Source organism: Poecilia reticulata, chromosome 21 (assembly GCF_904066995.2).
Source record: "Poecilia reticulata chromosome 21, P_reticulata-male-v2, whole genome shotgun sequence".
Taxonomy (NCBI): Eukaryota; Metazoa; Chordata; class Actinopteri; order Cyprinodontiformes; family Poeciliidae; genus Poecilia; species Poecilia reticulata.
The window spans coordinates 14,913,235-14,936,486 of NC_088850.1; the positions used below are offsets into that span (position 1 = coordinate 14,913,235).

The 23,252-nt window shown below is 39.3% G+C and overlaps 2 protein-coding genes across 2 annotated transcripts; both read left to right on the forward strand.

Annotated features, from left to right (window-relative positions):
* The first annotated feature begins 3,357 nt into the window (after window positions 1–3,357).
* On the forward strand, window positions 3,358–13,349 carry LOC103457721 (very long chain fatty acid elongase 4-like). The gene is made up of 7 exons (XM_008398073.3): window positions 3,358–3,663; window positions 5,951–6,042; window positions 6,851–7,038; window positions 7,438–7,518; window positions 9,348–9,519; window positions 9,642–9,769; window positions 11,186–13,349. The coding sequence occupies exons 2-7, from the start codon at window positions 5,976–5,978 to the stop codon at window positions 11,462–11,464; spliced, it is 915 nt and encodes a 304-aa protein (XP_008396295.1). The 5' UTR covers window positions 3,358–3,663; window positions 5,951–5,975; the 3' UTR covers window positions 11,465–13,349.
* Window positions 13,350–15,637: 2,288 nt separating this feature from the next.
* On the forward strand, window positions 15,638–22,137 carry LOC103457722 (microtubule cross-linking factor 3-like). Its single transcript, XM_081602371.1, has 8 exons — window positions 15,638–16,696; window positions 17,539–17,763; window positions 17,861–18,019; window positions 18,317–18,385; window positions 18,651–18,920; window positions 19,005–19,385; window positions 21,042–21,704; window positions 21,805–22,137. Exons 1-8 carry the CDS (start codon window positions 16,058–16,060, stop codon window positions 21,913–21,915), a joined length of 2,517 nt encoding a protein of 838 aa, XP_081458497.1. The 5' UTR covers window positions 15,638–16,057; the 3' UTR covers window positions 21,916–22,137.
* Window positions 22,138–23,252: the final 1,115 nt, after the last annotated feature.

The following is a 23,252-nucleotide window of genomic DNA, read 5'->3' on the forward strand; positions in this document are numbered from 1 at the left end:
CTTATAAACCATTTTTATTTTAAGTGGGGCAGTGTTTAGTGTTTAGTGTTCGTTGAATATTGAGCAGTTTTTATGATGCCCACAATGTGCAGCCAGCCCAACCTCTGTGGCTGTTTTGATGTGGGTTGAGATGCGTCATTTCTCAATATTGATTGTCCGGCTTTTTTTTTTTCTTTCTTTCTTTTAGATTCATTTACCACTTTATGGATCAGACTAACCTTAGCAAAAAACATAAACATCTGTGTTTTGCATGCAAGGGTGTGTGGATAAGGGCCAACCCTGATCAGAAACTACTGAGCTTTGCAAAAATATTCTCTTTTTTTTGTCTAGAAATATAACTGAATTTCAATGGATTTTGTTGGTGTTGTTGTTGTTGTTGTGGTAGACAGGCTTAAAGTGGAGCATTATTATGCCCCCTCTATGTGGTTTTATTCCAGGATGACCATCGTTTAGTATCACCTCTCTTCCAGCTACTCTGATCCTATACATGGTATGGTATGTCCAGTGTAATGTACAGTATTTATTTTTAAGCTACACGTAGTATGTTGGTCAAAAACATGACCAGAATCTCTGCAGATCCTCCAATGTTACCGTGGGCCTCTTGGCTGCTTCTGTGATAAAATCTCTCCTTCTCCTATCATTTTAGATGGACTGTCATGTTAGTTATTGCCATATTGTGTCCATTTTTAGATGACGAAATGTTCGTAGCTTGTTTTATGATCTCCCAGTTTATCCCTGACCTCCTGACGGCGATCCTTGGTCTTCATCATGATGTTTGTTCGCTAATGTTCTCTAACAAGCTTCTGACATCCTTCACAGAACAACTGCATTGATAATGGCATTGAATTATACATTGTTTGGCATTTCTTTATTTGTGGGTTTCAGTAAAAAGTGAGTAAAAATGTATGAGTTTTTTTGCATTATTTGTAGAAAATGTTAACTTTTTGCATCCTTTTGAGGTACAACTTTGCATTAGCCTTTCACATAAAATGCAAAAAATAAAAAGTAAATAAGTTTGTATTTATAACTTAAAGATTCAAGGAATAATATTGCATGCCCTGTCTTTGATTTATTCTGATAAAATTCAATGCAAAATTCCCATTTTCTGCTTGACAGACTTAAGTAAAACCAATTATGCTCAGTCAGTCTGCACTGAGAAGGTGATGTCTGTACAAGTTTATGGAAGCTAAGGATAAACATGAGACAAATAAAGTCAAATAAAATATGTGGTGCAGTATTTACTCATGTGTGGCCTGCAAAGCAGTGGTCTTGAGAGAGAGACTGAAATACTTCCAGGAAGAAAAACGGATGAAGCTTTAGAACTTTGTGTAACAGAAAACAAAAATGACTTAAGTTTCTTCAGTTCTTTGGCTTCTATTGCGTTTATTTTAATTGATCAAATGGATCTTAACAATAGGAAAAAAAAGTGTGTTTAAATAAAAATGTTCAAACGAAGGTGTACTGGAAGAATTACTACCGTTTTTCCAGTGATCTGAGGATAAGTAAGGCTTTGGGATTGTACATTTTAGAAATGAGAGGTTCTTGTTTCCAAAAGTAAATAACTGCAAGCAGCAAACTGCAGTGCAATTGCAGGCATGAAATGAACCATGAAGCCAAATATGGAATAGATTATCCTCTACAAATAGGCTTCTTTCATGCACCTATATGCAGAGCGCAAACAGAATTAGCCATATTAACAATCACATTTTAAAATTTTACTGCGGTGTGGAAAGACTCGTAGTATGTTTGTTTTGGAGAGCAGGATTTGTGGAGGAAACGCTTTAATAACACAATAAAACCTAACTTTTACGTGAGCATATTTATTAAATAAAGTGGAAAACATGCCACCTTCTCGTGGAATAAACATGAGACTGGAAGAAACTTCTCCAACTGAGATACTTTGGATGAAGTACCAAAATAATTGGTCGCATACAAGCCCAATGTTAACTTAACAGCACCATCTAGTGGCCAAATGTGAGTACAAAAAATTGAACGGGGTTAAACAATTAGACTGCCACACAAAGCAGCCAAACGATGAGTATCATGACCAAATGAAAAGACTTAAAAATAGGATGACAGTCTCTGTGGAATACAATCTGAGAGCAACTGGAGGCCAGAAATGATCTAAATTAGGCAAACACAAAAGGTTACAAAGGGATACTAAAAGTCAGATGTAACATTTTTAAGTTATGCATCCTCAGTATGGATAACTACTGATATATATATTTTTTTCTTTTTGGCTACTGTTACATGTAAAAGCTAAATATAGGAAAATTACTTCATTAAAAATGTGGGTAATTTGCAAACTTTTGATTGATATTATCAGATATTTGATGTGCAGCATTGTTTCACTAATAAAACATCAACACTCTCCACAGGTCCTTAGCGATGTAAGAGCCCACTACAAATGCAAAAGTAGTGAAGAATACTAGAGAGATTATGCCAATCGGGCTTGCAAATTTCTGTAGAAGTGATACATCAGTGGTAGTAATTCGAAATAATAAAAAATATTGCATGTTCTCCTTGAATAGCCTCAACATTTCATCTTTCCACATTGTACAATTACTTAAAATTGAGCAAATACAGACAAACTACCCAAAAATAAGTCAACAGCAGGAAATTGCCAATACTATTTGCTTCTTTTGTTTCTTCTGCTTACTTAGTATAAACTTTTGAGCTACAGAAACCCGGCAGAATATATCAGCAAACCTCAAAAACAACGTCCTTAGATAGATTTAATAAATGCTCTTATCCAAAGTACCATCATTAGATAATTCATACAACATGCAATTGTTGCAACACAGCCTCGGTTGCAATGAAATGGTTGCAATGAAATGTAATGTGGGCACAAACAAAAATAGGCGTTTTTTAAAATAGTTTGCAGAAAACATCTCATAAACAATTCAATTAATTTAAAAAAATCTTATCAGTTTTTTGTTTCGTCAGGATTTTTTTATGTTGGCTGTGAACCCTTTTTTCCACAGCCGTTTATAGTCTGCGAAGACATTTGGAAATTATTATAGCTGTTATCAATTATCAATATATTATCAATGTTTCATCAAAACTGGAAAACCGCGAGACACAACGTGAAGCTAAATTTAGACCAGAACCTCATTAAACAATGATACATACGTATAAGGACTACATGAAAACATTTGAAAAGACAAAATTTTACATAGTTGGAATTTATTGTTTCCTCTGGCGATTATTTGAATTTTAGTGTGCAAGTTTTCTTTCGGGAAAGATTGTTGCAACGCCCGAGCAGTGGATACTTAAGAAAGGCAAAGGAAAATAGGCTAATTGCCTCACATAGTCACAGCTCGCGAGAAGCCAAAGCCCGCATGCGCGAAGCCTCCATCTGTCTCCTCAGTGTCCAGGAGGTTGGAGGAAGATGATGCGGCTGAGCGGACCTCGTGCGTATCGCGCCACTCTTTAGACGTAGATATAGGCTATATATATATATATTTTTTTTTTCACTTGCCTTGTCTAGTTTCTTGCCAAAATATATTTGCTGCTCAATGTGGAGGTGCGAGCGTAGCGACGCAGAAACTGATTAGATATTGGTCAGAGAAGAAGGAGAAGAAAGAAGAAGAGGGGCGAAGTGAACGGGGTTGGGCATCAAATTGCACCGGATGTCATTATACACTGTTAATTATCAAGGACGTAAGTAGCTCCTAATGTTTATGTGTTTTTTGCGTTGTTTACTGTGTGTCTGTGTTGTTGGGTATGTTTTTAATTTCCTCTCTCAAACCTGTTGAGCTCATCTGTGTAAGGTTTTAATTTGAAATTATTTAGAGGAAATAAGTTAAATCTATTATAGCATTTAGCTATTTCTGTTCTTATTTTTTTGTCTCTTATCTCTCAACACATTTCAGCCAACCGCCTGTTATAAACATGAAGGAAAATACACCAAGCCACTTTAGCTTGCAAGGCCGTTTTAAACCATGACTGGCTGTGAATATGTGGGAACTCTAGTTTTATTTTTTGTATTTTCCAGCACATGCATTTAGATATTCACCAATCAGACTCTGTGTTTCTCTGGGCATTTGTTCTTAGGCCCTCATCTAAGCTCGTTGATCAATTGAATTTAAGCCTCTTGAGCGGCCAGAGCTGAAACCTGCTGACACATGCGCCCCAGTCTTTTTGTTACGCTTCACCCTCTATCTCTTATCTGGCCTCTGTGTCTGTCTGCTGGTCGAACTACATCCTGATGTGTTATCGTGCAAAATCCCTCAAAGATTGTCCATCCCTGCAGATTATTTAATCCCCTCACCTATGTGCAACACTGGACTGAAGTACTCAGCTCTTTTCCTGAACACTCACATTGGTAAAGTAGTTACTGTATACTTGGCCATTAATTATTTAAAGGACAGCTGATCTGACTCATTGGATTAATAATAGATTAATATAAAGACAAAAGCTCTCAACTCTGTGGCGGATAAGAGCTGTTTGTTATGTAAGGCACCCTAATTAGTCTCAGTGAGACAGACATCCAGAGTTGGCCACAGCTTGTACAGGGTCCTTAACAGAATATGAGTCTGTGGGTGGGTCACCAAAACTCAGCTAAAAGCTTTTTTCCAGCCTCCATATTTGAATATGTGTGCTTTACATATTCTGCATAAATGTCATGGTTTAGAACAGCCAAGTAAGTCAGTGCCTTCTCTTTGTAAATGGAGATTAGATTTTCCACTTTACTCTTAAAATAAAGATGTCTCCTGCAGTCCAAACACAGACTGGGGAAACCAGAGGTCACAGAGCAGCCCCAAATTCAGTATTCAATGTGGGGCTGTGAGACGTAGTGAAAAATAAGGTAAACTACCCAATTAATCAGTCAGAGATAGGAATCAACCATTTTCCTTTGATTTGCTCTGAAAGGCCAAATCAGGCTGGTGAAACGCTGAAAAATCTGATCGTTTTGAATCCAAATTCATTACCTTTATGTGTCGAAGTTTCAGCATTCCCCATTTATACAGCAGCAACCAACATGCAAAAATAGGTGTAGCATGTCCTCGAGTGCACCTTTTTCAAATCTGATAAAGGTTAGTGATGTATGTTTTGAGACTTAATAAAGAAAATCTTATTTGTCTAGTTTAAAACCAGGATCTCTATCAGAAAATCATTTGTCACTTGTGTCTTTTATGTGTTATATCTCCAGTGTTACACATACTGTACAGCCTCTAATTGTGAACATGCTTCTTTAGGGCTTCTTTGAGCTAGCATGTGTGTCATGCAAAGAATTCTTGGTCGTCTTAAATTGCTAGTTAGCACTAGAAGAGATAGCTTGTGTAGGTTTTCCTTCATTTAATTGAGATTCACCCAGCTAGGACGTAAGCCCTTTCCCAGACCAATCAAATTCAACATGAAATCAGCTCACAACACGCTATAATAAATTAACTGAATGTTTGCTGCTTGACTCATATGAGTCCCTTCTACGAGACGTAATCCTGTGTTGAGGTAACTTGCTTAAAAGTATATTTTAACATGTTTAAATTGATTAGTTTTGATAAAAAATGTTGAGATTCTAGAGCTCATAACATAATATGAGCTCTAGAGGATGGACATTAGCTACCAGCTCCATTTCTATGATTGTTTCTTATAAAAAAAAAAAAAATATATATATATATATATATATATATATATATATATATATATATATATATATATATATATATATATATATATATATATATATATATGTGTGTGTGTGTGTTAGTAAACCTGACCTTTAGGTCTCTATGCAATCATCCATTTAAAGTCTGTTTTGCCATAGATAAGAATTTCATACTGTCCCTAAAAGGAGCAATAAAATCACAATGCGTTGTATCTTGCAGCTGTTTGCAAAACTAGTACCCACTCAAGCTAGTAGGGCGTAGCCCTGTGTCCCACTGATGTGGTGTGCATGACCTGTAATTTAATTTTTGTGTCTCTTTGCTGTCTTCTGTCTCCGCAGTTTAATCACAAGCAACGGTAGAGCCATGGAGGTTGTAACACATCTTGTGAACGACACAGTAGAGTTTTATAAATGGAGCCTTACTATAGCAGGTAAGATGGGTTCACCGATTCCTGGTCCACTCTCACCAGCACCGTGGCTTATGATGCACATGTAACTGTTTACTTGAATTTGAAACTTATAAAAGTACATTGTTGCATTGCTTTCCTATGCCTTGGACTTGGAGTCGACATCGATGTGACATAGACAGGATGGATGTATGCTACATTTTGCAAAACTGCATTTTTGAATTTAGTTATACTGCTATATCCAGTTAGAATAAGCAATAATAGTTACACGTTTTAAGTTCTTGTTTCTTTCACCAAGACAGCAAAGAAGGTATTGAAGTGGTCTCTTAAGACAAAGAGAAAAAACAATGTAAACTTTTGAATCTTTTGCGTTAAAATCATCTGCTCTGAGATGTGGAGGTGCCCATTTCTCAAGACATAAAAGAGAAGAAAAAATGTGTTGAATATTCTTTTGTATGCTTGTTTGAATCCAACAATAACAATATCTTTCCCTTTTATCCATCAAATTGTGACTTTTATTAGATTTTTTTACTCAGAAAAGAGCTTCAAAGCACACTTTGCTGGTTGATGTGTTCATGAACTGAAAAAAAGTAGGAATTCTTAGTTTTGATGCACTTAATGAAAGAAAGATTTTTTATTTTTTTGTTTTTTGTAACCTTGTAGACCAAGAGAACATTTGTTGTCTTCTGTCTCTAGCTTGGTGATTGTTGTGGTGTTTCAAATGAAATGTTATTTACATGGTGTGAGTAACATTTCAACTGATTGTTTAGGCATAAACTAATTAAACAACTGTAGAAACTCAATAATAACGGAAACCCTCCATTTTGCCCAGACAAGAGGGTGGAGAACTGGCCGATGATGTCATCTCCCTCTCCCACCCTGGCCATCAGCTGCCTGTACTTGATCTTCCTGTGGGCGGGGCCTAGGTACATGCAGGACCGCCAACCCTTTACACTCAGGAAGACCCTCATAGTGTACAACTTCAGCATGGTGGTCCTCAACTTCTATATCGCCAAAGAGGTTGGTGTCAGTTTAATTGTTTAGCACCCATTTATTACAAAGGTTATCAATACTTTTTACAAGAAAAGCAGGCTAATGTTATTTCCAAAAGTCTAGCATCAAATTCAGCCTGATTTATTTTCCAATATCACGTAGTCAAGTTCAGATCAAATACAGTTCAATTCAATCAAAATTGATTGAATTGATTAGAGGTTTATGATCCTTTGGAGTAATTTACAACATACATGTTGAAATGTTTTTAAAGATTGTTCCTGAAATGAACATTTTTATTGATACAAATGTCTGTAAATGCTTGTTGCTCTGCCCTTTTGGGATGAATCATCTCAAAGTGTTATATCATTGCGTTAGCCGTCCCTCCCCAGCCCTGATCTGACGTTGCCTTTTGCACCCTTTTGTCAGCTCCTACTAGCATCAAGAGCCGCTGGATACAGCTACCTGTGTCAGCCTGTCAACTACTCAAATGATGTGAATGAAGTCAGGGTAAGCTTCCCCCACTTGCACCTTTCACTAAGCTAATCTGTCCCACACATCCTATCTTGTCTGGATAAAATTGTATTCGTTTAACAAATTTTGACGTTTAAGCTGTTGTTAATCGTGCGCACGGCCTCGAGCGCTTTCCCCGCAGCTAACAGGTGGAGTGATGCTGTAATCCTGTTGCTGACGATAAGTAGATCGCTAATTCTGCTGGGTATCAGAGCAGGAGAGAGACAGAGAGATGATGAGAGCCTGGCATTTTAGGACAAAGAGGGTGTGGTAATTGGTCACACCACCTTTAAGCTGCAGCTCCACCTCCTTTTGCAGCTCTGTGCTCTGGCTCAGTGGGAGGGACTCTCGGGGTCAGAGTTATCATAGTGACTTTTAGAGAATGGCCTTGTGAACCATGTGCATGTCCAACACTCAGCAAATAATAGAACAGGATTAAACAAGAGCATAGATGGAGATTGATTTATATAAGAATATGCTTTGTTATTAAGAAAAATACAAATAAAATGACCTCTATGACAATTTTTTTTCTTGTTTGTGTTTTAGCCTAAAGTATTGTTTGTATTTTTTGAAACTGGGATTGTGCAGAGTAGATGTCAGTAGTCAACATATTATTTTTTTGAGACAGAGGTTTGAACCAGCTTGATGTGGTAAAATTAATTATCACAGGGAAGTTGAGCTGACTTGTCAGTGGGACCAGTTGAAAAAGCATTCTTATGCTATTTTGGAACAACTTCATCTTTTAAATCTTCATAGAAAGACTATTTCACAAACTTTCAACGCTGCTGCATCACTGGTGGTTATTTAAACTGAAGACAGAGGTGGTTCTCACTTCCTAATTGATGTTGTTCTGTGAATGCAATTTTGTAAAATAACAGAAAAATAAACGAATTGATTCAAAAATAATGGGTAAAACTTAGGTTAATTTTGCACAAATTTAAAGCGAAACCAGTCTGACAAGCTGTTGGGTTCACTCAGATAGATGGTTTCTGTTGGTGAGATTTTTACTGTGCAAGTTCCCAAACCCAACCTTAAGCAGTCCAAATTGTTTCTTTCTTAATAAAGTTCTGTAAAAGCAGCTGAATTAAAACTTTTAGGTGATTTTGCTAATTACCCTGATTGGTCTGGGTTACTAATCTTTGGTGAAACAGCATCAATCCAGACATGCCTTTTTAATTCAAAAATAAATCAAAGAAGTTCATGTCTAATATGAAGGTTAACTAAAGGTGAGTTGAAAAGAACAGGCTATTATCTGGATCACTGAACAACTATGTAGGGTCAAATTAAAGACTTAACGTTTAGTGAACTCAGCATGGAAATTATGTGATTCAAAGAACAAAGACAACAACCTGAGCAAGTCTAAGTAGACTTTTCGTGACCAGCTAAATTTTGCTAACAAATATATTTATCTCTGCATAATTTATAGGCTGTCTTTATTGACTTTAACACCAGTTAAAGTCCAAATTGTGAAAGTTAAACACAGCTAAAGTTACCTTAAGTGAGCAAAACTGTTTTCTATTGGGAATTACATCCCACTGATATTAACATTACGTCACAGCATCATTTGAATATTTTATAATCTTTTATGAAATCTCTAATAGTTGTTTCCATGAGGTCCAGTCAGGCTTTCATATGAGTCAAAATGGCAGGGTGTCAAAAATGATGGTGTTTCTTGTAGTATTTTATCTAACCCATCAATCTGGGTCAGATTCTCCAACTGTCGTCCTAAATGTCTAAATAACCTGCATTACCTAAACGTTGTGCTACCGTGCAGATGTTTGACCACTGCCACCACAAATGCACTCTTGCCTCCTTTATGTCTCCAGATAGCATCTGCTCTTTGGTGGTATTACATCTCCAAAGGGGTGGAGTTCCTGGACACGGTGTTTTTTATACTGAGGAAGAAGTTTAACCAAGTCAGCTTCCTCCACGTCTACCACCACTGTACCATGTTCATCCTCTGGTGGATCGGTATCAAGTGGGTCCCTGGTGGACAGTGTGAGTAAAAGCATGTGTGATTTGTTCTTCAGTTCAGACTGAACCGATCTTTTGTACTTGCTGGAGGTTTATTAACAACCTGGACAAAATTACGTCTGAGCAAATCTTGACCCTGTCTGCAGCATTTTTCGGTGCAACCATCAACTCTTCCATCCACGTCCTCATGTACGGTTACTATGGCCTGGCTGCCTTGGGACCTCATATACAGAAGTATCTCTGGTGGAAGAAATACCTCACCATAATTCAGATGGTGAGTAACACATTTAAGGATGCACCTTACACACAACAAAAAAATCTCACTGTTAAACTCCTCTTAAAACACCATCTCGCTCTTTTTACTGTTTAGATTTAGATTCATGCTGTTATAGTTATAAAGCTGTTGACATGTATATGAACAGCATGTGATAATTTTGGGAGGTTGATGTCTCTCTTTTACGTAGGAACTCAGTTAATAACTGCGAATGAATAAATCTGATATTAGGTTAAAATAACATTTACATATAATAGTTATATATTGTTTATCTAAGGAAAGGGCTTCATACATAATCTTTAATAATCACAATATTATGCCTAAAAGATGACTGTCCCTTATCATTAGGAGGATATAAACCACAGGAAAAGGCAATGCAATCTGCCATTTTTTGTTACATTTTGCACTTCTAATTACTTTGGTGTTATCAGATGCTAAATATTTAATTTTTGTTGGCATTCAAGTGATATTCTGTCCGTGTTGATCAGCCAGTCCAAAGCAAAGAAGAGAAAAATAGCATAACAAACTTGATAACGTGTTCCTTAAAAGATTACCTAAAAATGCAAGATTATTCGAAACGTCCTAATATAGTTGTACTATTTTGATAGATGATGGGTCACGAGAATAGTTTTTATTAATCATCACTGATTGTGTGAATAAAACAATTTAAAAGCATTTGAACTCCTTTTGTGGATCTCAACCTGAGTTATAGTTTTGCTGCATAAAATTAAGTAAAAAAGCACCACATTTTAATAAGTTTCACACAAAAATAAAGCATATTTTTCAAGTTCTAGAGCATTGTTTGTTGTTCTCGTATTTATGGCGTAACATCAGGACAGATTTACCTGAGTTTTATGTCCAATTTCCCAATGTTTGGTGTTTGTGAACCTTTGACCTTCTGATACAGACATTAGTTGTTTCTTGCATCTTTCGCACCCTGGGTGAGCCCCTTCTTGTATCACCCAGCACACACTCAGAAGATGTGTCTTTTGTAACTTATCATAAAGATGAAGAATTTAAAAATATGTATCAGAAAAAAAACATTTCTAGGTGGATGTATTCAAAGGTTTCACAAAATAAACTTTAAAGTATTTGTAATCACAGTGGAAACAAATAGTCCAGAGTTGACTGTGCATTTATCAGCTTTGTTAGCACAGCTAGCATAGCTAAAATAGAAACTCTGTGTATTCCTCAGCAATTTCTTAAATCTGAGCTTCCTATAAAGCTGCCTTCATTTCCAAATAATTGAAAGCTCAAAAGGAAAAACAAAACCAGAACAATTTCCTGTTCCTCTTTTCAGCTGAAAGTTTTGCTCTCTCTCGTCTTTTGCAGCCTGAATGAACCGCAGCGATGAGTTTAAAGTGTTTTTTAATTGAATGTATTTTCCTAAATCTAGATACTTTCCATGTTTAACAGATCCAGTTTCATGTAACCATCGGCCACGCCGGTTATTCGCTCTACACTGGCTGCCCATTCCCCTGCTGGATGCAGTGGGCCCTGATTGGCTATGCCGTCACCTTCATCATCCTTTTCGCCAACTTCTACTACCACGCCTACAGACGCAAACCTTCTTCGCACAGAGGCGGCAAGCCAGTGGCCAACGGCACATCGGCTGTGACTAACGGCCACAGCAACTTGGAAGAAGTGGAGGAAAATGGGAAGAGGCAAAAGAAGGGAAGAGCGAAAAGGGAGTGAAGAAGAAAGAGGCGCGTGCCTGGTAACAATCTAAATGTGGATGGAGAAGGAGGGAAGGGAGGGGAGACAGTCATTCCTGCAGATAATGTAGATTGACGTGATTCGGGACCAACTTGAGGAGAACAGCGGGTGTCGGGTGTGTGTTTATGGGCAAGTCTGTAAAAGCTTCTGGTTTTAGATGGAAGACAGTTGTGTTGGTTGTCTGCAAAACAGTTTTTAATGAAGAAAAGCAAAATGCTGACCACATAGGCTCCACGCTCGTCTGTCCAACTGTGTTTTGGACCCTGTTAGGACCAAAATGTCCCAGAAAATGCACACCTGCTCAGCATTTACAACCAAAATTCACCTCCAATTTTGTACTTTGGATTCTAATACTGCTTTATCTAAGAGCTTAAATAGTTAATGTGCTAATTTATTTGCTAGTGCTCTAAAAACTTTTTGATTAATTTTAAGTGTTACCAAAATATTTTTTTTTGTTATTTAAATCTTTTTTGGAGGGGGAGCAGGGGGTGTGGGTGGGTCACATTATGTTTACAGATGCAGTTGATTTAGATATGGTTATCAAAGAAATTTACAAAATCCTTATGTTTGCCATCTGCTTTATTTATATTGCCTTGCAAAAGTGTTACTACCCCTTGATTATTTTGTTTAGCCACAAATTTCAATAATCTTTACTGGGATTTTATGTGGCAGATAAACACCAAGTAGCATTTTTTTCAGGCTACAAAAAGAAAAGAATAATTTCTTGACATTCATTTGTACATACACTGTAAACAATCTTTCACACAGCTGCACGTTTTTGGTGTGTTTCTGTAAAACTGGCGAAAAAAATGGCCCAGTCTCAAGTCTTTTGCAGACTTTGGCAGGATTTATTTCTTATCAACTCTGATCAGTTTTCCTGTCTCTGCTGAAAAGAAGCACACGTACCATGAGACTGCCACCACCATGTTTCACCATGATGTGATGATGCGTTTTCTTTCACTCACATGTTGTTGTTTTTTTTGTTGTTTTTTTTTTTGCATTCGGGTCAAACAGCTCAACTTAAGTTTTATGGCATTAAACCTCCTGTTTCTCATGTTAGCTATTTACCTTACATGACTTGTGGAAAACTGCAGATTATGACTTATGAGTGCAAAGCTAATAGTTTTCTGTCAGCAGATTATTCCACTGAGCTGTGGATCTTTGTTGTTCCTTCTGAGTTACTTTGAGGTCTCTTGGCTGTGTTTTTTTTTTACTTATGCTCCCCTTAAAAAATTTAAAAACATGTATCTTTTTCCTTCTACTTTTACAATTTGCTCCGCTTTATGTTGGTGTCTCACGTACAGTCCCTATAAAGTATATTGGAATTTGTAACTTGATACTGTAAAAAAAAAAAAAAAGTTCAAAGTGTACAAATACGTTTGCAAGGCATTGTTACTTCTTTGCAGTCATCTACAGCATCTTCCAGTCCAACTGGTTGTGGACGGTGCAGTTCTTGGCAAAAATTAAGACTGTGCTGCATTTACAAAATTATATCCTACTACCTTTTTGTTCGGAGATAAAAAAAAAAAAAAGAAAAAAAAAAGCTGATTTGAAAGACTTGGGATAAAACCTTAGAGTTGTTTGGATTTTTAGAAAAAAGTTGATGACCCTGTAAAAAAATATACATCTTTTTTTTTATGGGTCTTCACACATTATTTCCTTTTACTGTGCGTCATAGATGAGTTTCAAGGATATTGTCTGACTGCCACTTAGGACCGCAGGGAAATTCATCCTAAAGGAAAAGCTTTTTTTTTTTTTTTTTTTTTTTAAGAAATCAACAGGTAATTTTATTGTCTTGTCTAAAGAAAGGTGACTGCTTCCTGGCTGCACAATTAAATGAAATAAAGAAACTGTCAGCACTGCATAGATTCTTGCGTTCTTGTGTTAGTGCATGTGGATCAGTTGGAAATGACTGTTTTGATGACACTTCTTAATACAGATGAGCCTGATGCCATACCTAATGCAGAGCTGAATCCTTACCATCCTTACTCGCACTTTTCCCCTATTTTTCTTCCTCGTTTTGCCTTTCCATTTTCTCTGGATCTCCGAGTTGGAAAGATCTCCGAGAAGGTCTCTGTGTGAGAGAGAGGCTGCACCTGCAACCTGTTCAGACAGATCTGCCCTAATCTTTGAAAGCAAATTGGCTTTAGCTCCAAAAGAGCTTATTTCCACGTCACTCCACCAGCTATCCAAGGAAGCAGGTCACTGTCAAGACAACCTATCGCTAATCTTTCAGCAGTTAGCAATTGCTAAAGGAGAAAAGCGGGAGTGTTCCTGTGAAATTTACATCTAGTTGCAATTTCTACGTACACGTTAATGCTTTTTCTTCAAAATAAATGCTTTAAAAAAGGATGATTTTAAAGAATACTTCAAAACAAGTAGACAGTTACAAAATGTAGTTTTGTTTTGTTCTTGTTTTTTTACAAAACTACTTTTTGTACATTTTATCATTCCTATCCTATGCATGCTTTGCTTTATTCCTCTAGTTTCTTTACTCAGCCCATTATTCCTCCCTTTGAAGGACAACTTCTTTGTGAACCACCCCCCTCTGCCTCCTGGCATAAAAGTAGGGGTAAAAAGGACTATTAGAGGTAAAGATGTGACAGATATTCTGGATGAGTTCAGCGCGAGGGAACACATTTGTCCTCCTCAGGGACATAGAGGGATCTAAGCCAAGGACTAAGAGGATTGCAGAGGCCGGGTCAAGGCTTTTAGCACAGGGCACTATTACCTGCTCCCCCTCCATGCTGCAACAGGAATGAACAAAACTGTTTGCACGTTACTGGAAAGGCACACAGACTTATGGAGCGGATTCAGCAGTTGTTAATAAAACAAGCTGTATTCAAATACAACTTGAGGCAGCAGAGGTAGCTTAGAAAAACTATTTACATGTTGCTAAATTTGTCTGTACTTCATTGTTGTAGTTTTGTGTATACGTGCGTGTGTGTGTGTGTGTGTGTGTGTGTGTGTGTGTGTGTGTGTGTGTGTGTGTGTGTGTGTGTGTGTGTGTGTGTGTGTCAACGGGTTTGTTGGGGCTTAGAGTTGCATGAAATTGCTGATAGTCTGCAGACCATGAAACAGGGTGAAGGGTCATTTAGCAGAGTTTAAATCCTTACAAACCTGACCGGCTTCTCACTCATCTCATTAGCAATTAAATGACTAAGAGAGACTAAGGGAGTGGAAACAGTCAGCGTTTTACTGGCTCTAGGTCTGTGGAACAGCTTACCCTCGGTGTCGCTGCACTGAAGTGTGGAGAGCGACCTCTGCTGGACAATAATTATCTCTGGATGCAGTGGGGGTAAATAAAAAATGATAAAAAAAAATGTAACTTCTCGAGATGATATTTGTCAGTCTATCTCAGTGAATTTTCATGTCATTTAAAAAGTTTATATATATATATATATATATATATATATATATATATATATATATATATATATATATATATATATATATATAAATCTCAATTAAAAAAGCCAAACAAGTAAGTAACTGATTTATTTCACAGATTAATATTGTAGGGTCCCCGCGACTCTCTGCTGAACAACTGTCTAGTCTGTAGACTTCCCAGTAATGTGGCTATAACATTTTTTTACTTTAAAATCTTTTCTTTGTCAACTTAATCTGGAACATACCGTTAAGAATCCCTCAACCATCACAATATTACTGATCAGGCTAAAGATATCCTGTCATGGAGGGCCAGTTTTGGTTCTTCATATCAGATGGGGCAAAATACAAATTGATTGATTGAAAAACATTTATTTCCACCTAACAGCAGTTGTTCGACTTACATATGAAATTCCCATGAACACAATAAACGTGTAGGTGTAATGACAAAAACTAAACGTTTACGTGAATATTTTTTGCAAAGTGCTGTACGTTTTTCTTTTCTTTTTTTTTCTGATGCTTAGAGTGAATGCAATGACCAACTACATGATGTACAGGCTTTTTCACCTGTCTAATTTGTGTTCTTAAAAAAATCTACATGAACAACCCTGGACATTTAGGAAACAACATAGCTGTAAAGTACGAAATGTTATTAGTGATTGTGTTATTTCATTACCCTTTGGGATTAATAAAGTATTTTTGAATTTGGGTGTTGAAGTTGCTTCCTGGTTTGACGTCCACTCTGACGTCATAGCCATGGTTCCATTGTGGTGCCTGGTGGTGACCAGTTTGGTTCTGCGGTGATCCGAAAGTCCAGGAAACAGGAAAAGGCGAGCAACCAAACTTCTTTTGTGTGGTTGTGGAGTTTATGTTCTATCTGGAAAGTCAATTTTTGGTGGAAACCTTTGCTGTAGACATTTTTGTTTTTATATTTTACGATAGATGCATTTGGACACTACTGGAGAAAAGCGTCATCTAGTGGCGTCTTTATGCAAGTTGATACTTTATTCATTAAACGTTAACATTTCTACTTTCTACATTATGTATAGCAATTTAATGTATTTTTGATTGTTTATATAATACATTTGGGGGATGTGTGGAATTGATTTAAGTAGTAGCGCAAATTATGCCAGCCGCCAGTGGCGCTGCAGGTCCTTCCACAACATTAACAGCTGGTAAAAGCTCATGGGGACGGAGCGGAGCTCAAGATGGAGAGCGAGCAAGCGTGCTGCCAAACATCAGAACAGGTCCAGGTCCTGTCTGAGGGCGGAAAGAGGCAGAGACACCGAGGCGGGGAAAACCAGATCCGCGGACGGCCGAGAGGGGGAGCCCGAGAGGCTCGGCAGAGCAGCTGTCCAGCCAGTTGGTGCTGAGGCTGATCTCACGCCGAACAGGGCGGATGCTGCCAGAGTAGATTCACCAGCACCACCGGGTTGCCGCTCTGCCACAGGCACACCCCGCTTCCATCTCCGCGCCGACCAACAAATCCTGCCCAACAAATCCTCTCCTCTGAGGAGAAAACAGGAAAGCGGGCAGCGGGACACGAGAGGCGGCGCCGCCGGGGGCTGCGGAGCGGGCCTCGACTCGGGCTGGCGGAGAGAAGGATGCTTTCAGGCTGAGCCGATTCACTTTCACCCGCACAGGAGACTGAAAAGGAGAAGCGTGAAGATGCAGACCAAAACGGAGGGCGCTGCTGGGGTGGAGGCCGCGCAGGGAGAGCCGGATCCGGCTGCGGGGGAGACGGAGGAGGCGTCCGTGACACAGCAGGACCAGGCCCTGGAAGAGGAGATAGAGAGGCTGCTGGAGGAAAATGATGATCTCAAGGTTTACACTTAATCACTGGATGATTCTTTGTTAACAGTTATAAAATATGAAGAAAAAAAAAACAGAGTAAAATAGTATGTATTGTGGCGTTGTTATTGAAAGATGGGCAATCAATCATTTAGCCTGTTGATTATTCTTCGGAGGAGAAGGCTAAGCGCTACAGTCCATACGGAGGGGAAAACGTGTTATTCATTAGCTTGTACTGATATTGATTCACCTGGATCAATAATGTTTTGTCTTTAGAATGAACTAATCGGATAGCCACAATCCAGGACTTAATATATTAAATATAGTAAAAGATGTTGGAAAAATCTTTACATCTGTTAAAGAAATTACAAACTGGGAGTTTAAATTATTTGGCTCTAAAACATTTTATTTTCACTACAGTGTTTTGTGTGTGTGTGTGTGTGTGTGTGTGTGTGTGTGTGTGTGTGTGTGTGTGTGTGTGTGTGTGTGTGTGTGTGTGTGTGTGTGTGTGTTTTGTGGTTTAAAGCACCACAAAAACGTCATGCATAAGAAAAAAAACTATAAACTATGAATCAAAGTGGAAGCATATTGGTGCCAAATTTCTGGTGAGTAAAGAGCATATCACAACAAATTCAGGAAAATCTATAAACTTTAAATAAAAATGCTTAATAAATACATTCTACTAATAGTATTATTAATAGTACTAACAGTCAGGGATAAAAAAAAGAAGAAATTAAAGTATAGTTGCAAATAAAAGTTCATGAATGAAAAAGAAAGAGATCGTTTAAAAGGTTATTTAAAGTAAGCTTTCCAGTGAGCGAAGCATGCTCTTCCATTTTAATGACCCATCTGCTCATCTGTGTGATTCTTGCCAGTGTGAGATCGAGGAGATGAGGGCCGAGATGGACGAGATGCGAGACACCTTCTATGAGGAAGACACATGCCAGCTGCAGGAAATGAGGCGTGAGTTAGAGCGGGCCAATAAAAACTGCCGGATCCTGCAGTATCGACTGCGCAAGGCCGAGAGGAAGAGGCTGCGCTACGCCCAGACGGGAGAGATTGATGAAGAGCTGCTGAGGAGCCTAGAGCAGGACCTGAAGGTGGAAGCCGACGATCAAAACCCATCAATCCTCCTCTGACGCTGTCGTGGCAAAGCATTTGTCGGAGTTACTAGTCCTGCTGCTAATTCTGTTGCAGGTGGCGAAGGACGTGTCGGTGCGGCTGCACCACGAGCTGGAGAAGGTGGAGGAGAAACGGACAAAGACAGAAGACGAGAATGAAAAACTGAGACAGAAGCTCATAGAGGTGGAGGTGACCAAACAGGCTCTACAGAATGAACTAGACAAAACCAAAGAGGTGAGGACATGGATGGCAGCAAAGACTAAATGCAGACTGAGCTTAAGCTATCTCGTAAAGAAAATTGAGCAAAAAAAAAAAATTGATGTCTCCACATCTGGAAAGCCGGTATAGAGGCATACCTCTAAAGGACTGGCAGCTGTAAATGCTTCAAAATGTGGTTCAATGGCTTTTATGATTTTTTTATTTGAAAACATTTATTTGTAAACTACTTTGAGTTGGCACTGTACCTCTTCGTATGCTGTCGGAACAAAAGCATGAAGGCCTAAACTGTCCTTTGTCCCGTCTCTCTCTTAGTCTCAGAAGCGAAGGGGAAGCAAAGACGTCCAGAAGGCTGACAAGAAGCCAACACAGACTCCGACTGAGGTCAGAAGCTCTCATTAACAGCTGGAATTCTATTCATGTCAAAGTATCTCCATGTTTTGAACCAATCATTTCTCTACGCTCAACTCTGTCATTGGTTATGTAGACAGGAGCGCTCAAGCAATTGCAGAGACTTAGTGAAAGTTAAACATCTTCCTGACCCAATCTCTTGGCTGACGAGCTGCGGCTCAGAATCTTCACTTTAATCTTAAGTCTTTGAGTCTTTGCGGATTTTTGCAGAGACTGATTTTCTTTTTTCGTCTCTCAGGAGGAGAACAACGACCTGAAGTGCCAGCTAGCTTTCATCAAAGAGGAAGCCGTGCTTATGAGGAAGAAGGCGGCCAAGATCGACAAGGAAAAGGACCGCCTGGAGCAAGAGCTGCAGAAGTATCGCTCCTTCTACGGAGAACTGGACAGTACCCATCCAAAAGGGGAGGCTGGGGGTCCACCCACCACCCGCGAGTCAGAGCTGAAGCTGCGGCTTCGGTTGGTGGAGGAGGAGGCCAACATCCTGGGGAGGAAGATAGTAGAGTTGGAGGTAAGACCAGACAATGCAGTGAGAAGCTTTTTTGAGGGGAAATTTCTGGAATCTTTTCAAGTTGGTCTCCGTCTTTCCAACCAGGTTGAGAACCGAGGTCTGAGAGCTGAGCTGGATGACCTCCGCGGTGAGGGGGAGGGTGCCGGGAGCTCTGGGCGCGAAGCGACGGGTGGGTCGGGCGTGGGACGAGGTCTGGGCGACGATCTGACCGAGCTCCGACAGCAGCTGCAGCTGGTGGAGGACGAGGCCGAGCTCCTGAGGAGAAACCTGGCTGATGTTGAGGAGCAGAACAAGAGGGTAACAGCAGAGCTGAACAAATTGCGCTTCAAGGCCGGGACCCATGAGGGAGGAGCCAGGCACGGTGGAGGGGGTTCAGGAGGTGCAACGCCCGATGGAGCCAAATCAGAAAATCTGCAAGAGGAGCTGAAAGCTGCAAGACTGCAGATCAATGATCTCAGTGGCAAGGTCTGAAATTTTAATATCTATGTTTTCTGTACTAATAATAAGATAATAACTTTTAACATTTTACATTTATTAAGTCACATTACAACCACAAACTATAGAGTAGGGTAATGAGATGTTGTGTGATTGGCCAACATGCAAAGTTGAAGGAAGCAAAACTAGAACATTTCTGAAGAAATTTAAACGGGACCTGCCAAAGTGTGCCCGTCGGTTGAAACATAGCCTTCTGATGCTAAAAATTAGCATCAATGCTAAAGTAAGGTACAATGTACTCAATAACATGTGGAGCGTCACAAGTATGTTGAGTAACATGGACTTACTGCATTCACTGTATTAAAAATAGTGTATAAGCGAGAATTAGCCAAAATGCTAATGTTAGCCTAAATGCTGCTAGTGGCATGTAGGACATCACTAACGTGTTGTCTTACATTGACTTCCTCCATTTCTTCTGCTGTTATGAAATACTATTTATCTTATACTACGTAGCAAGAATTGTGCTGGTGGTGAATTTGGCAGGAAAGTGAAAATGTGTTTTTTCTTTTTTTGTCATTGGTGGTACATGTATTATAAAACAGACATTCAACACTAAACTAAAAATCTGAGTTGTACTTCGTGGCAGTGTGTTACCAGAAAAAAACGCTATTCTCTGAACACCAAATTTATAACAAGTGATATTATTGTAAATAACACATAAGCTCTTTTGAAACACTACTTATCTTATACTACCTAACAAGGATTGTGCAGTTGCTGAATTTTGGAGAACAGTGAAAATGTATTTTTTTGTGTCATTGGTGATAAATGACAAATGAAACTCATAAAAACTTGATGCTCCTAAACTGACAATAACTTTGGACTGTCAAAATAAGAGCATCACACCCTACAAAATAAAAGCCTTCATATTTTTCACATCAGGTAAGTCCTGTTTTGTTTAAAGAAACAGACTGCGTACGCATTTAGCAGGCGTTATAAGCAGGACAGAGTGCTATTGTACTTTCATGCATCACTGTGAGTTTGCTTTGGCACAGCTCAGGATGGCTTCACCTTCTTTTATACTTAAGGTCAACAATTTATTACCACCGATTGACTGAAATAACAGAAAGACAGAAAAGCCCACAAATATATTATTTATTCACTTACTTGCAATTGGGACCTCTTTTTGCCCCACAACAATCAGGCTCTGTCTCCTAGCGCTGCCTTCATTTCAACATATGATAACTATTAAAAATACATTCTTGAAATTCTGTCATGACTTTTGGTTTAAGAGTGTCTCCTCAAGATTATAATTTGCCCCCACCAACACACCCTCTGGAAACCTTCTGGAGGACAGCCTTTGTTAAGTGTGATGTAGTGTGTGTGTGTGTGTGTGTGTTGCCTTGTCTACTCAGGGCTCTTTAGAGTGGGTTGGGTTGCCATGCAGTGTCAGTGACAGATTTGCTCTACAAACATATCTGGCTGTGTTATTTTCTATAAGATCTACACCAAACACAAATCAGCACTAATTGTTAAGAAAATAACTCAGGATAATTTGGTAATTTCCTACATAAAGTTGGATAAAAATGAATCCTAACTGATTTCATGATCTGTGTAATTTTGTTTGCGAAAGGCATAATCAACCACAACAAGTTCCCGTCTCACTGCTGCCCCTCCCTTCTCCTTCAGGTAATGCAGCTTCAGTATGAGAACCGTGTTCTCCTCTCTAACATGCAACGCTACGACCTGGCCTCCCATCTCTCCCTGCGGCCCAGCCCACGAGACAGCGATGCAGAAAGCGACGCGGGCGGGGCGGCGAGCGGCCGTCGCGAGAGCGACGAGGACTCCACCTCGTCCCGCTTGCTCCCTCCTCATCGCAAACGGGAGGGCCCCGTGGGCGGGGAAAGCGACTCGGACGAGGTGAGAAACAACAACGGCAGCAGCCGATGCATGACGCCTACAAGGGGTCTCTACACCCCGCCGGGTCCGGAGGGCTCCGCCTCCTCTGCCTTGGCTCGCTTCCTCCCCGGCAGCCGCTGTAACCTCCGCGACAGGCAACAGTTGATTGACATCCGCGTGGAAGCGGAGAGGCTGGTGCGCACCATCGACAGGCTCATCGCCGACACGGCCACCATCATCTCCGAGGCGAGGGTGTACGTTTCGAATGGAGATTTGATGTTCGGGAGGGCGGGGGAGGAGGGCGGAGAGGACGACGGGAGCAGGATCAGGGAACATGAACTACTTTATCGCATTAACGCCCAGATGAAGGCCTTCCGAAAAGAACTGCAAGCTTTCATTGACAGACTGGAGGTGCCGAGGCTCGAGGACAGAGAGGCAGAGGAGCCGCTGTCGGTGAGAGTTAAGGTCTTTCAGCTTCATGACGGCTATTCAGAAGTCCTAAAGAGAGTACTGACTTTTCTTCTCTTTTCTCACCTGTTATGTTTTTCCTCAGATGTTCCAACCAATCATTTTGCTCATCCTTATACTCGTCTTATTCTCATCCCTCTCTTATGCCACTATCTTTAAACTAGTCTTCCTGTTTACTCTGTTCTTTGTTCTGTGATATAAGCCATCCTATGTTCAAATCATCCCTGTTTGTGTTTGCTATGTTGATTTAATTTTTCTTCCACCCCTCCGCTCCCCTTCAAAAAAAAAAACCCTCCTCATTTGTTGCCATGGTAATCTAAAGCACAGAAAAAGCCCAGCACCCGCCCTTTCCGCTCATTTACTGGCTTCATCTACTGGAGTCTCTTATATCATAACAGATCACTATCAGTGTCCTTCACTACAGAAGGTGAGTGCTTATGTGTTTTTTTTTTATTTTCTAATGAATTCATCCTGGGACATTCATAGTTGTCATGGTTACTGTCTGACTGGCACGTGCCTTAAGGAATGATTGGGATTTCTTCTGCTTTTGTTGATTTTTTTACACTTAAATCTTAATATCTGACAAATGTAAGCTGGTTTGTAAACACAAAAGTAATTTCCAATTATATTATTTAGCACCTGTGAACTAACTAGCACTATAAATTATTAGTTTTAAGATGTAATTGCCTTTTAAAATGCAGTTAGTTTGAATAGTTTTATTCATTTAGTATCACCTTAGAAAGCTGCATTTTGTGGTTACTGAAGATATCTTTGTCTAATTATAATCTTCCGAAACAAAAGACGTGACTTGACATGATTAAAAATCTGTTTTTTATCTTTAACATGCTGTGAATGCAAAATTCTCTTTATTTTCCAGAAACCTTGTCCTAACATCCTGCCGTCGTTTCCTGAAGGTAAAGTAACGACAAAGTGTGTCTGTTCTTTCGCCAAGGCAAATGATGATTTATCATATTAGAGAACAGGTGGGGTGAGGATCCAAGGGCGTTTACACTAGTGGGACGACTGATAGTTGAAACGTGGGCTGTTTTTGTTAGGCGATGCTAAAGTTGCCAACAGAACTCTGATTTGGTGCTGCGGTTGTCAGTGATGTTGTAGTCTTCATAAATACATGCAAAGTACTCATACGCTGACATTTTCCACATGTTGTCAAAACAAAGCTCATGACAATATGTGAAGCTTAAAGACAATTATACATGTTTTTGTTGTTGTTTTTTAAATAAAAATTTGAAAACTGTGTGCATTTTGTAATTAGCCCCATTTGGTCTCATTTAGTTGATGAGCATCTGTGAAGTCTTTGCACAAATTCTCACTTGGATCCTAACCATTCTAGCACATATTTGGGTTGACCTAAACCGTCACATTGTAGCTTTGGGTGTATTTTTAGAGTCATTGGCCAGGATGGTTTTGGTATTAATTGTCCTCAATATGTAGAATTTGGCATTTAAACTTTACTTGGGGAATAAAGTTGAATTTTGGTCAGAACGTCTTATAGTAAACTTCTTTTTTCATTTA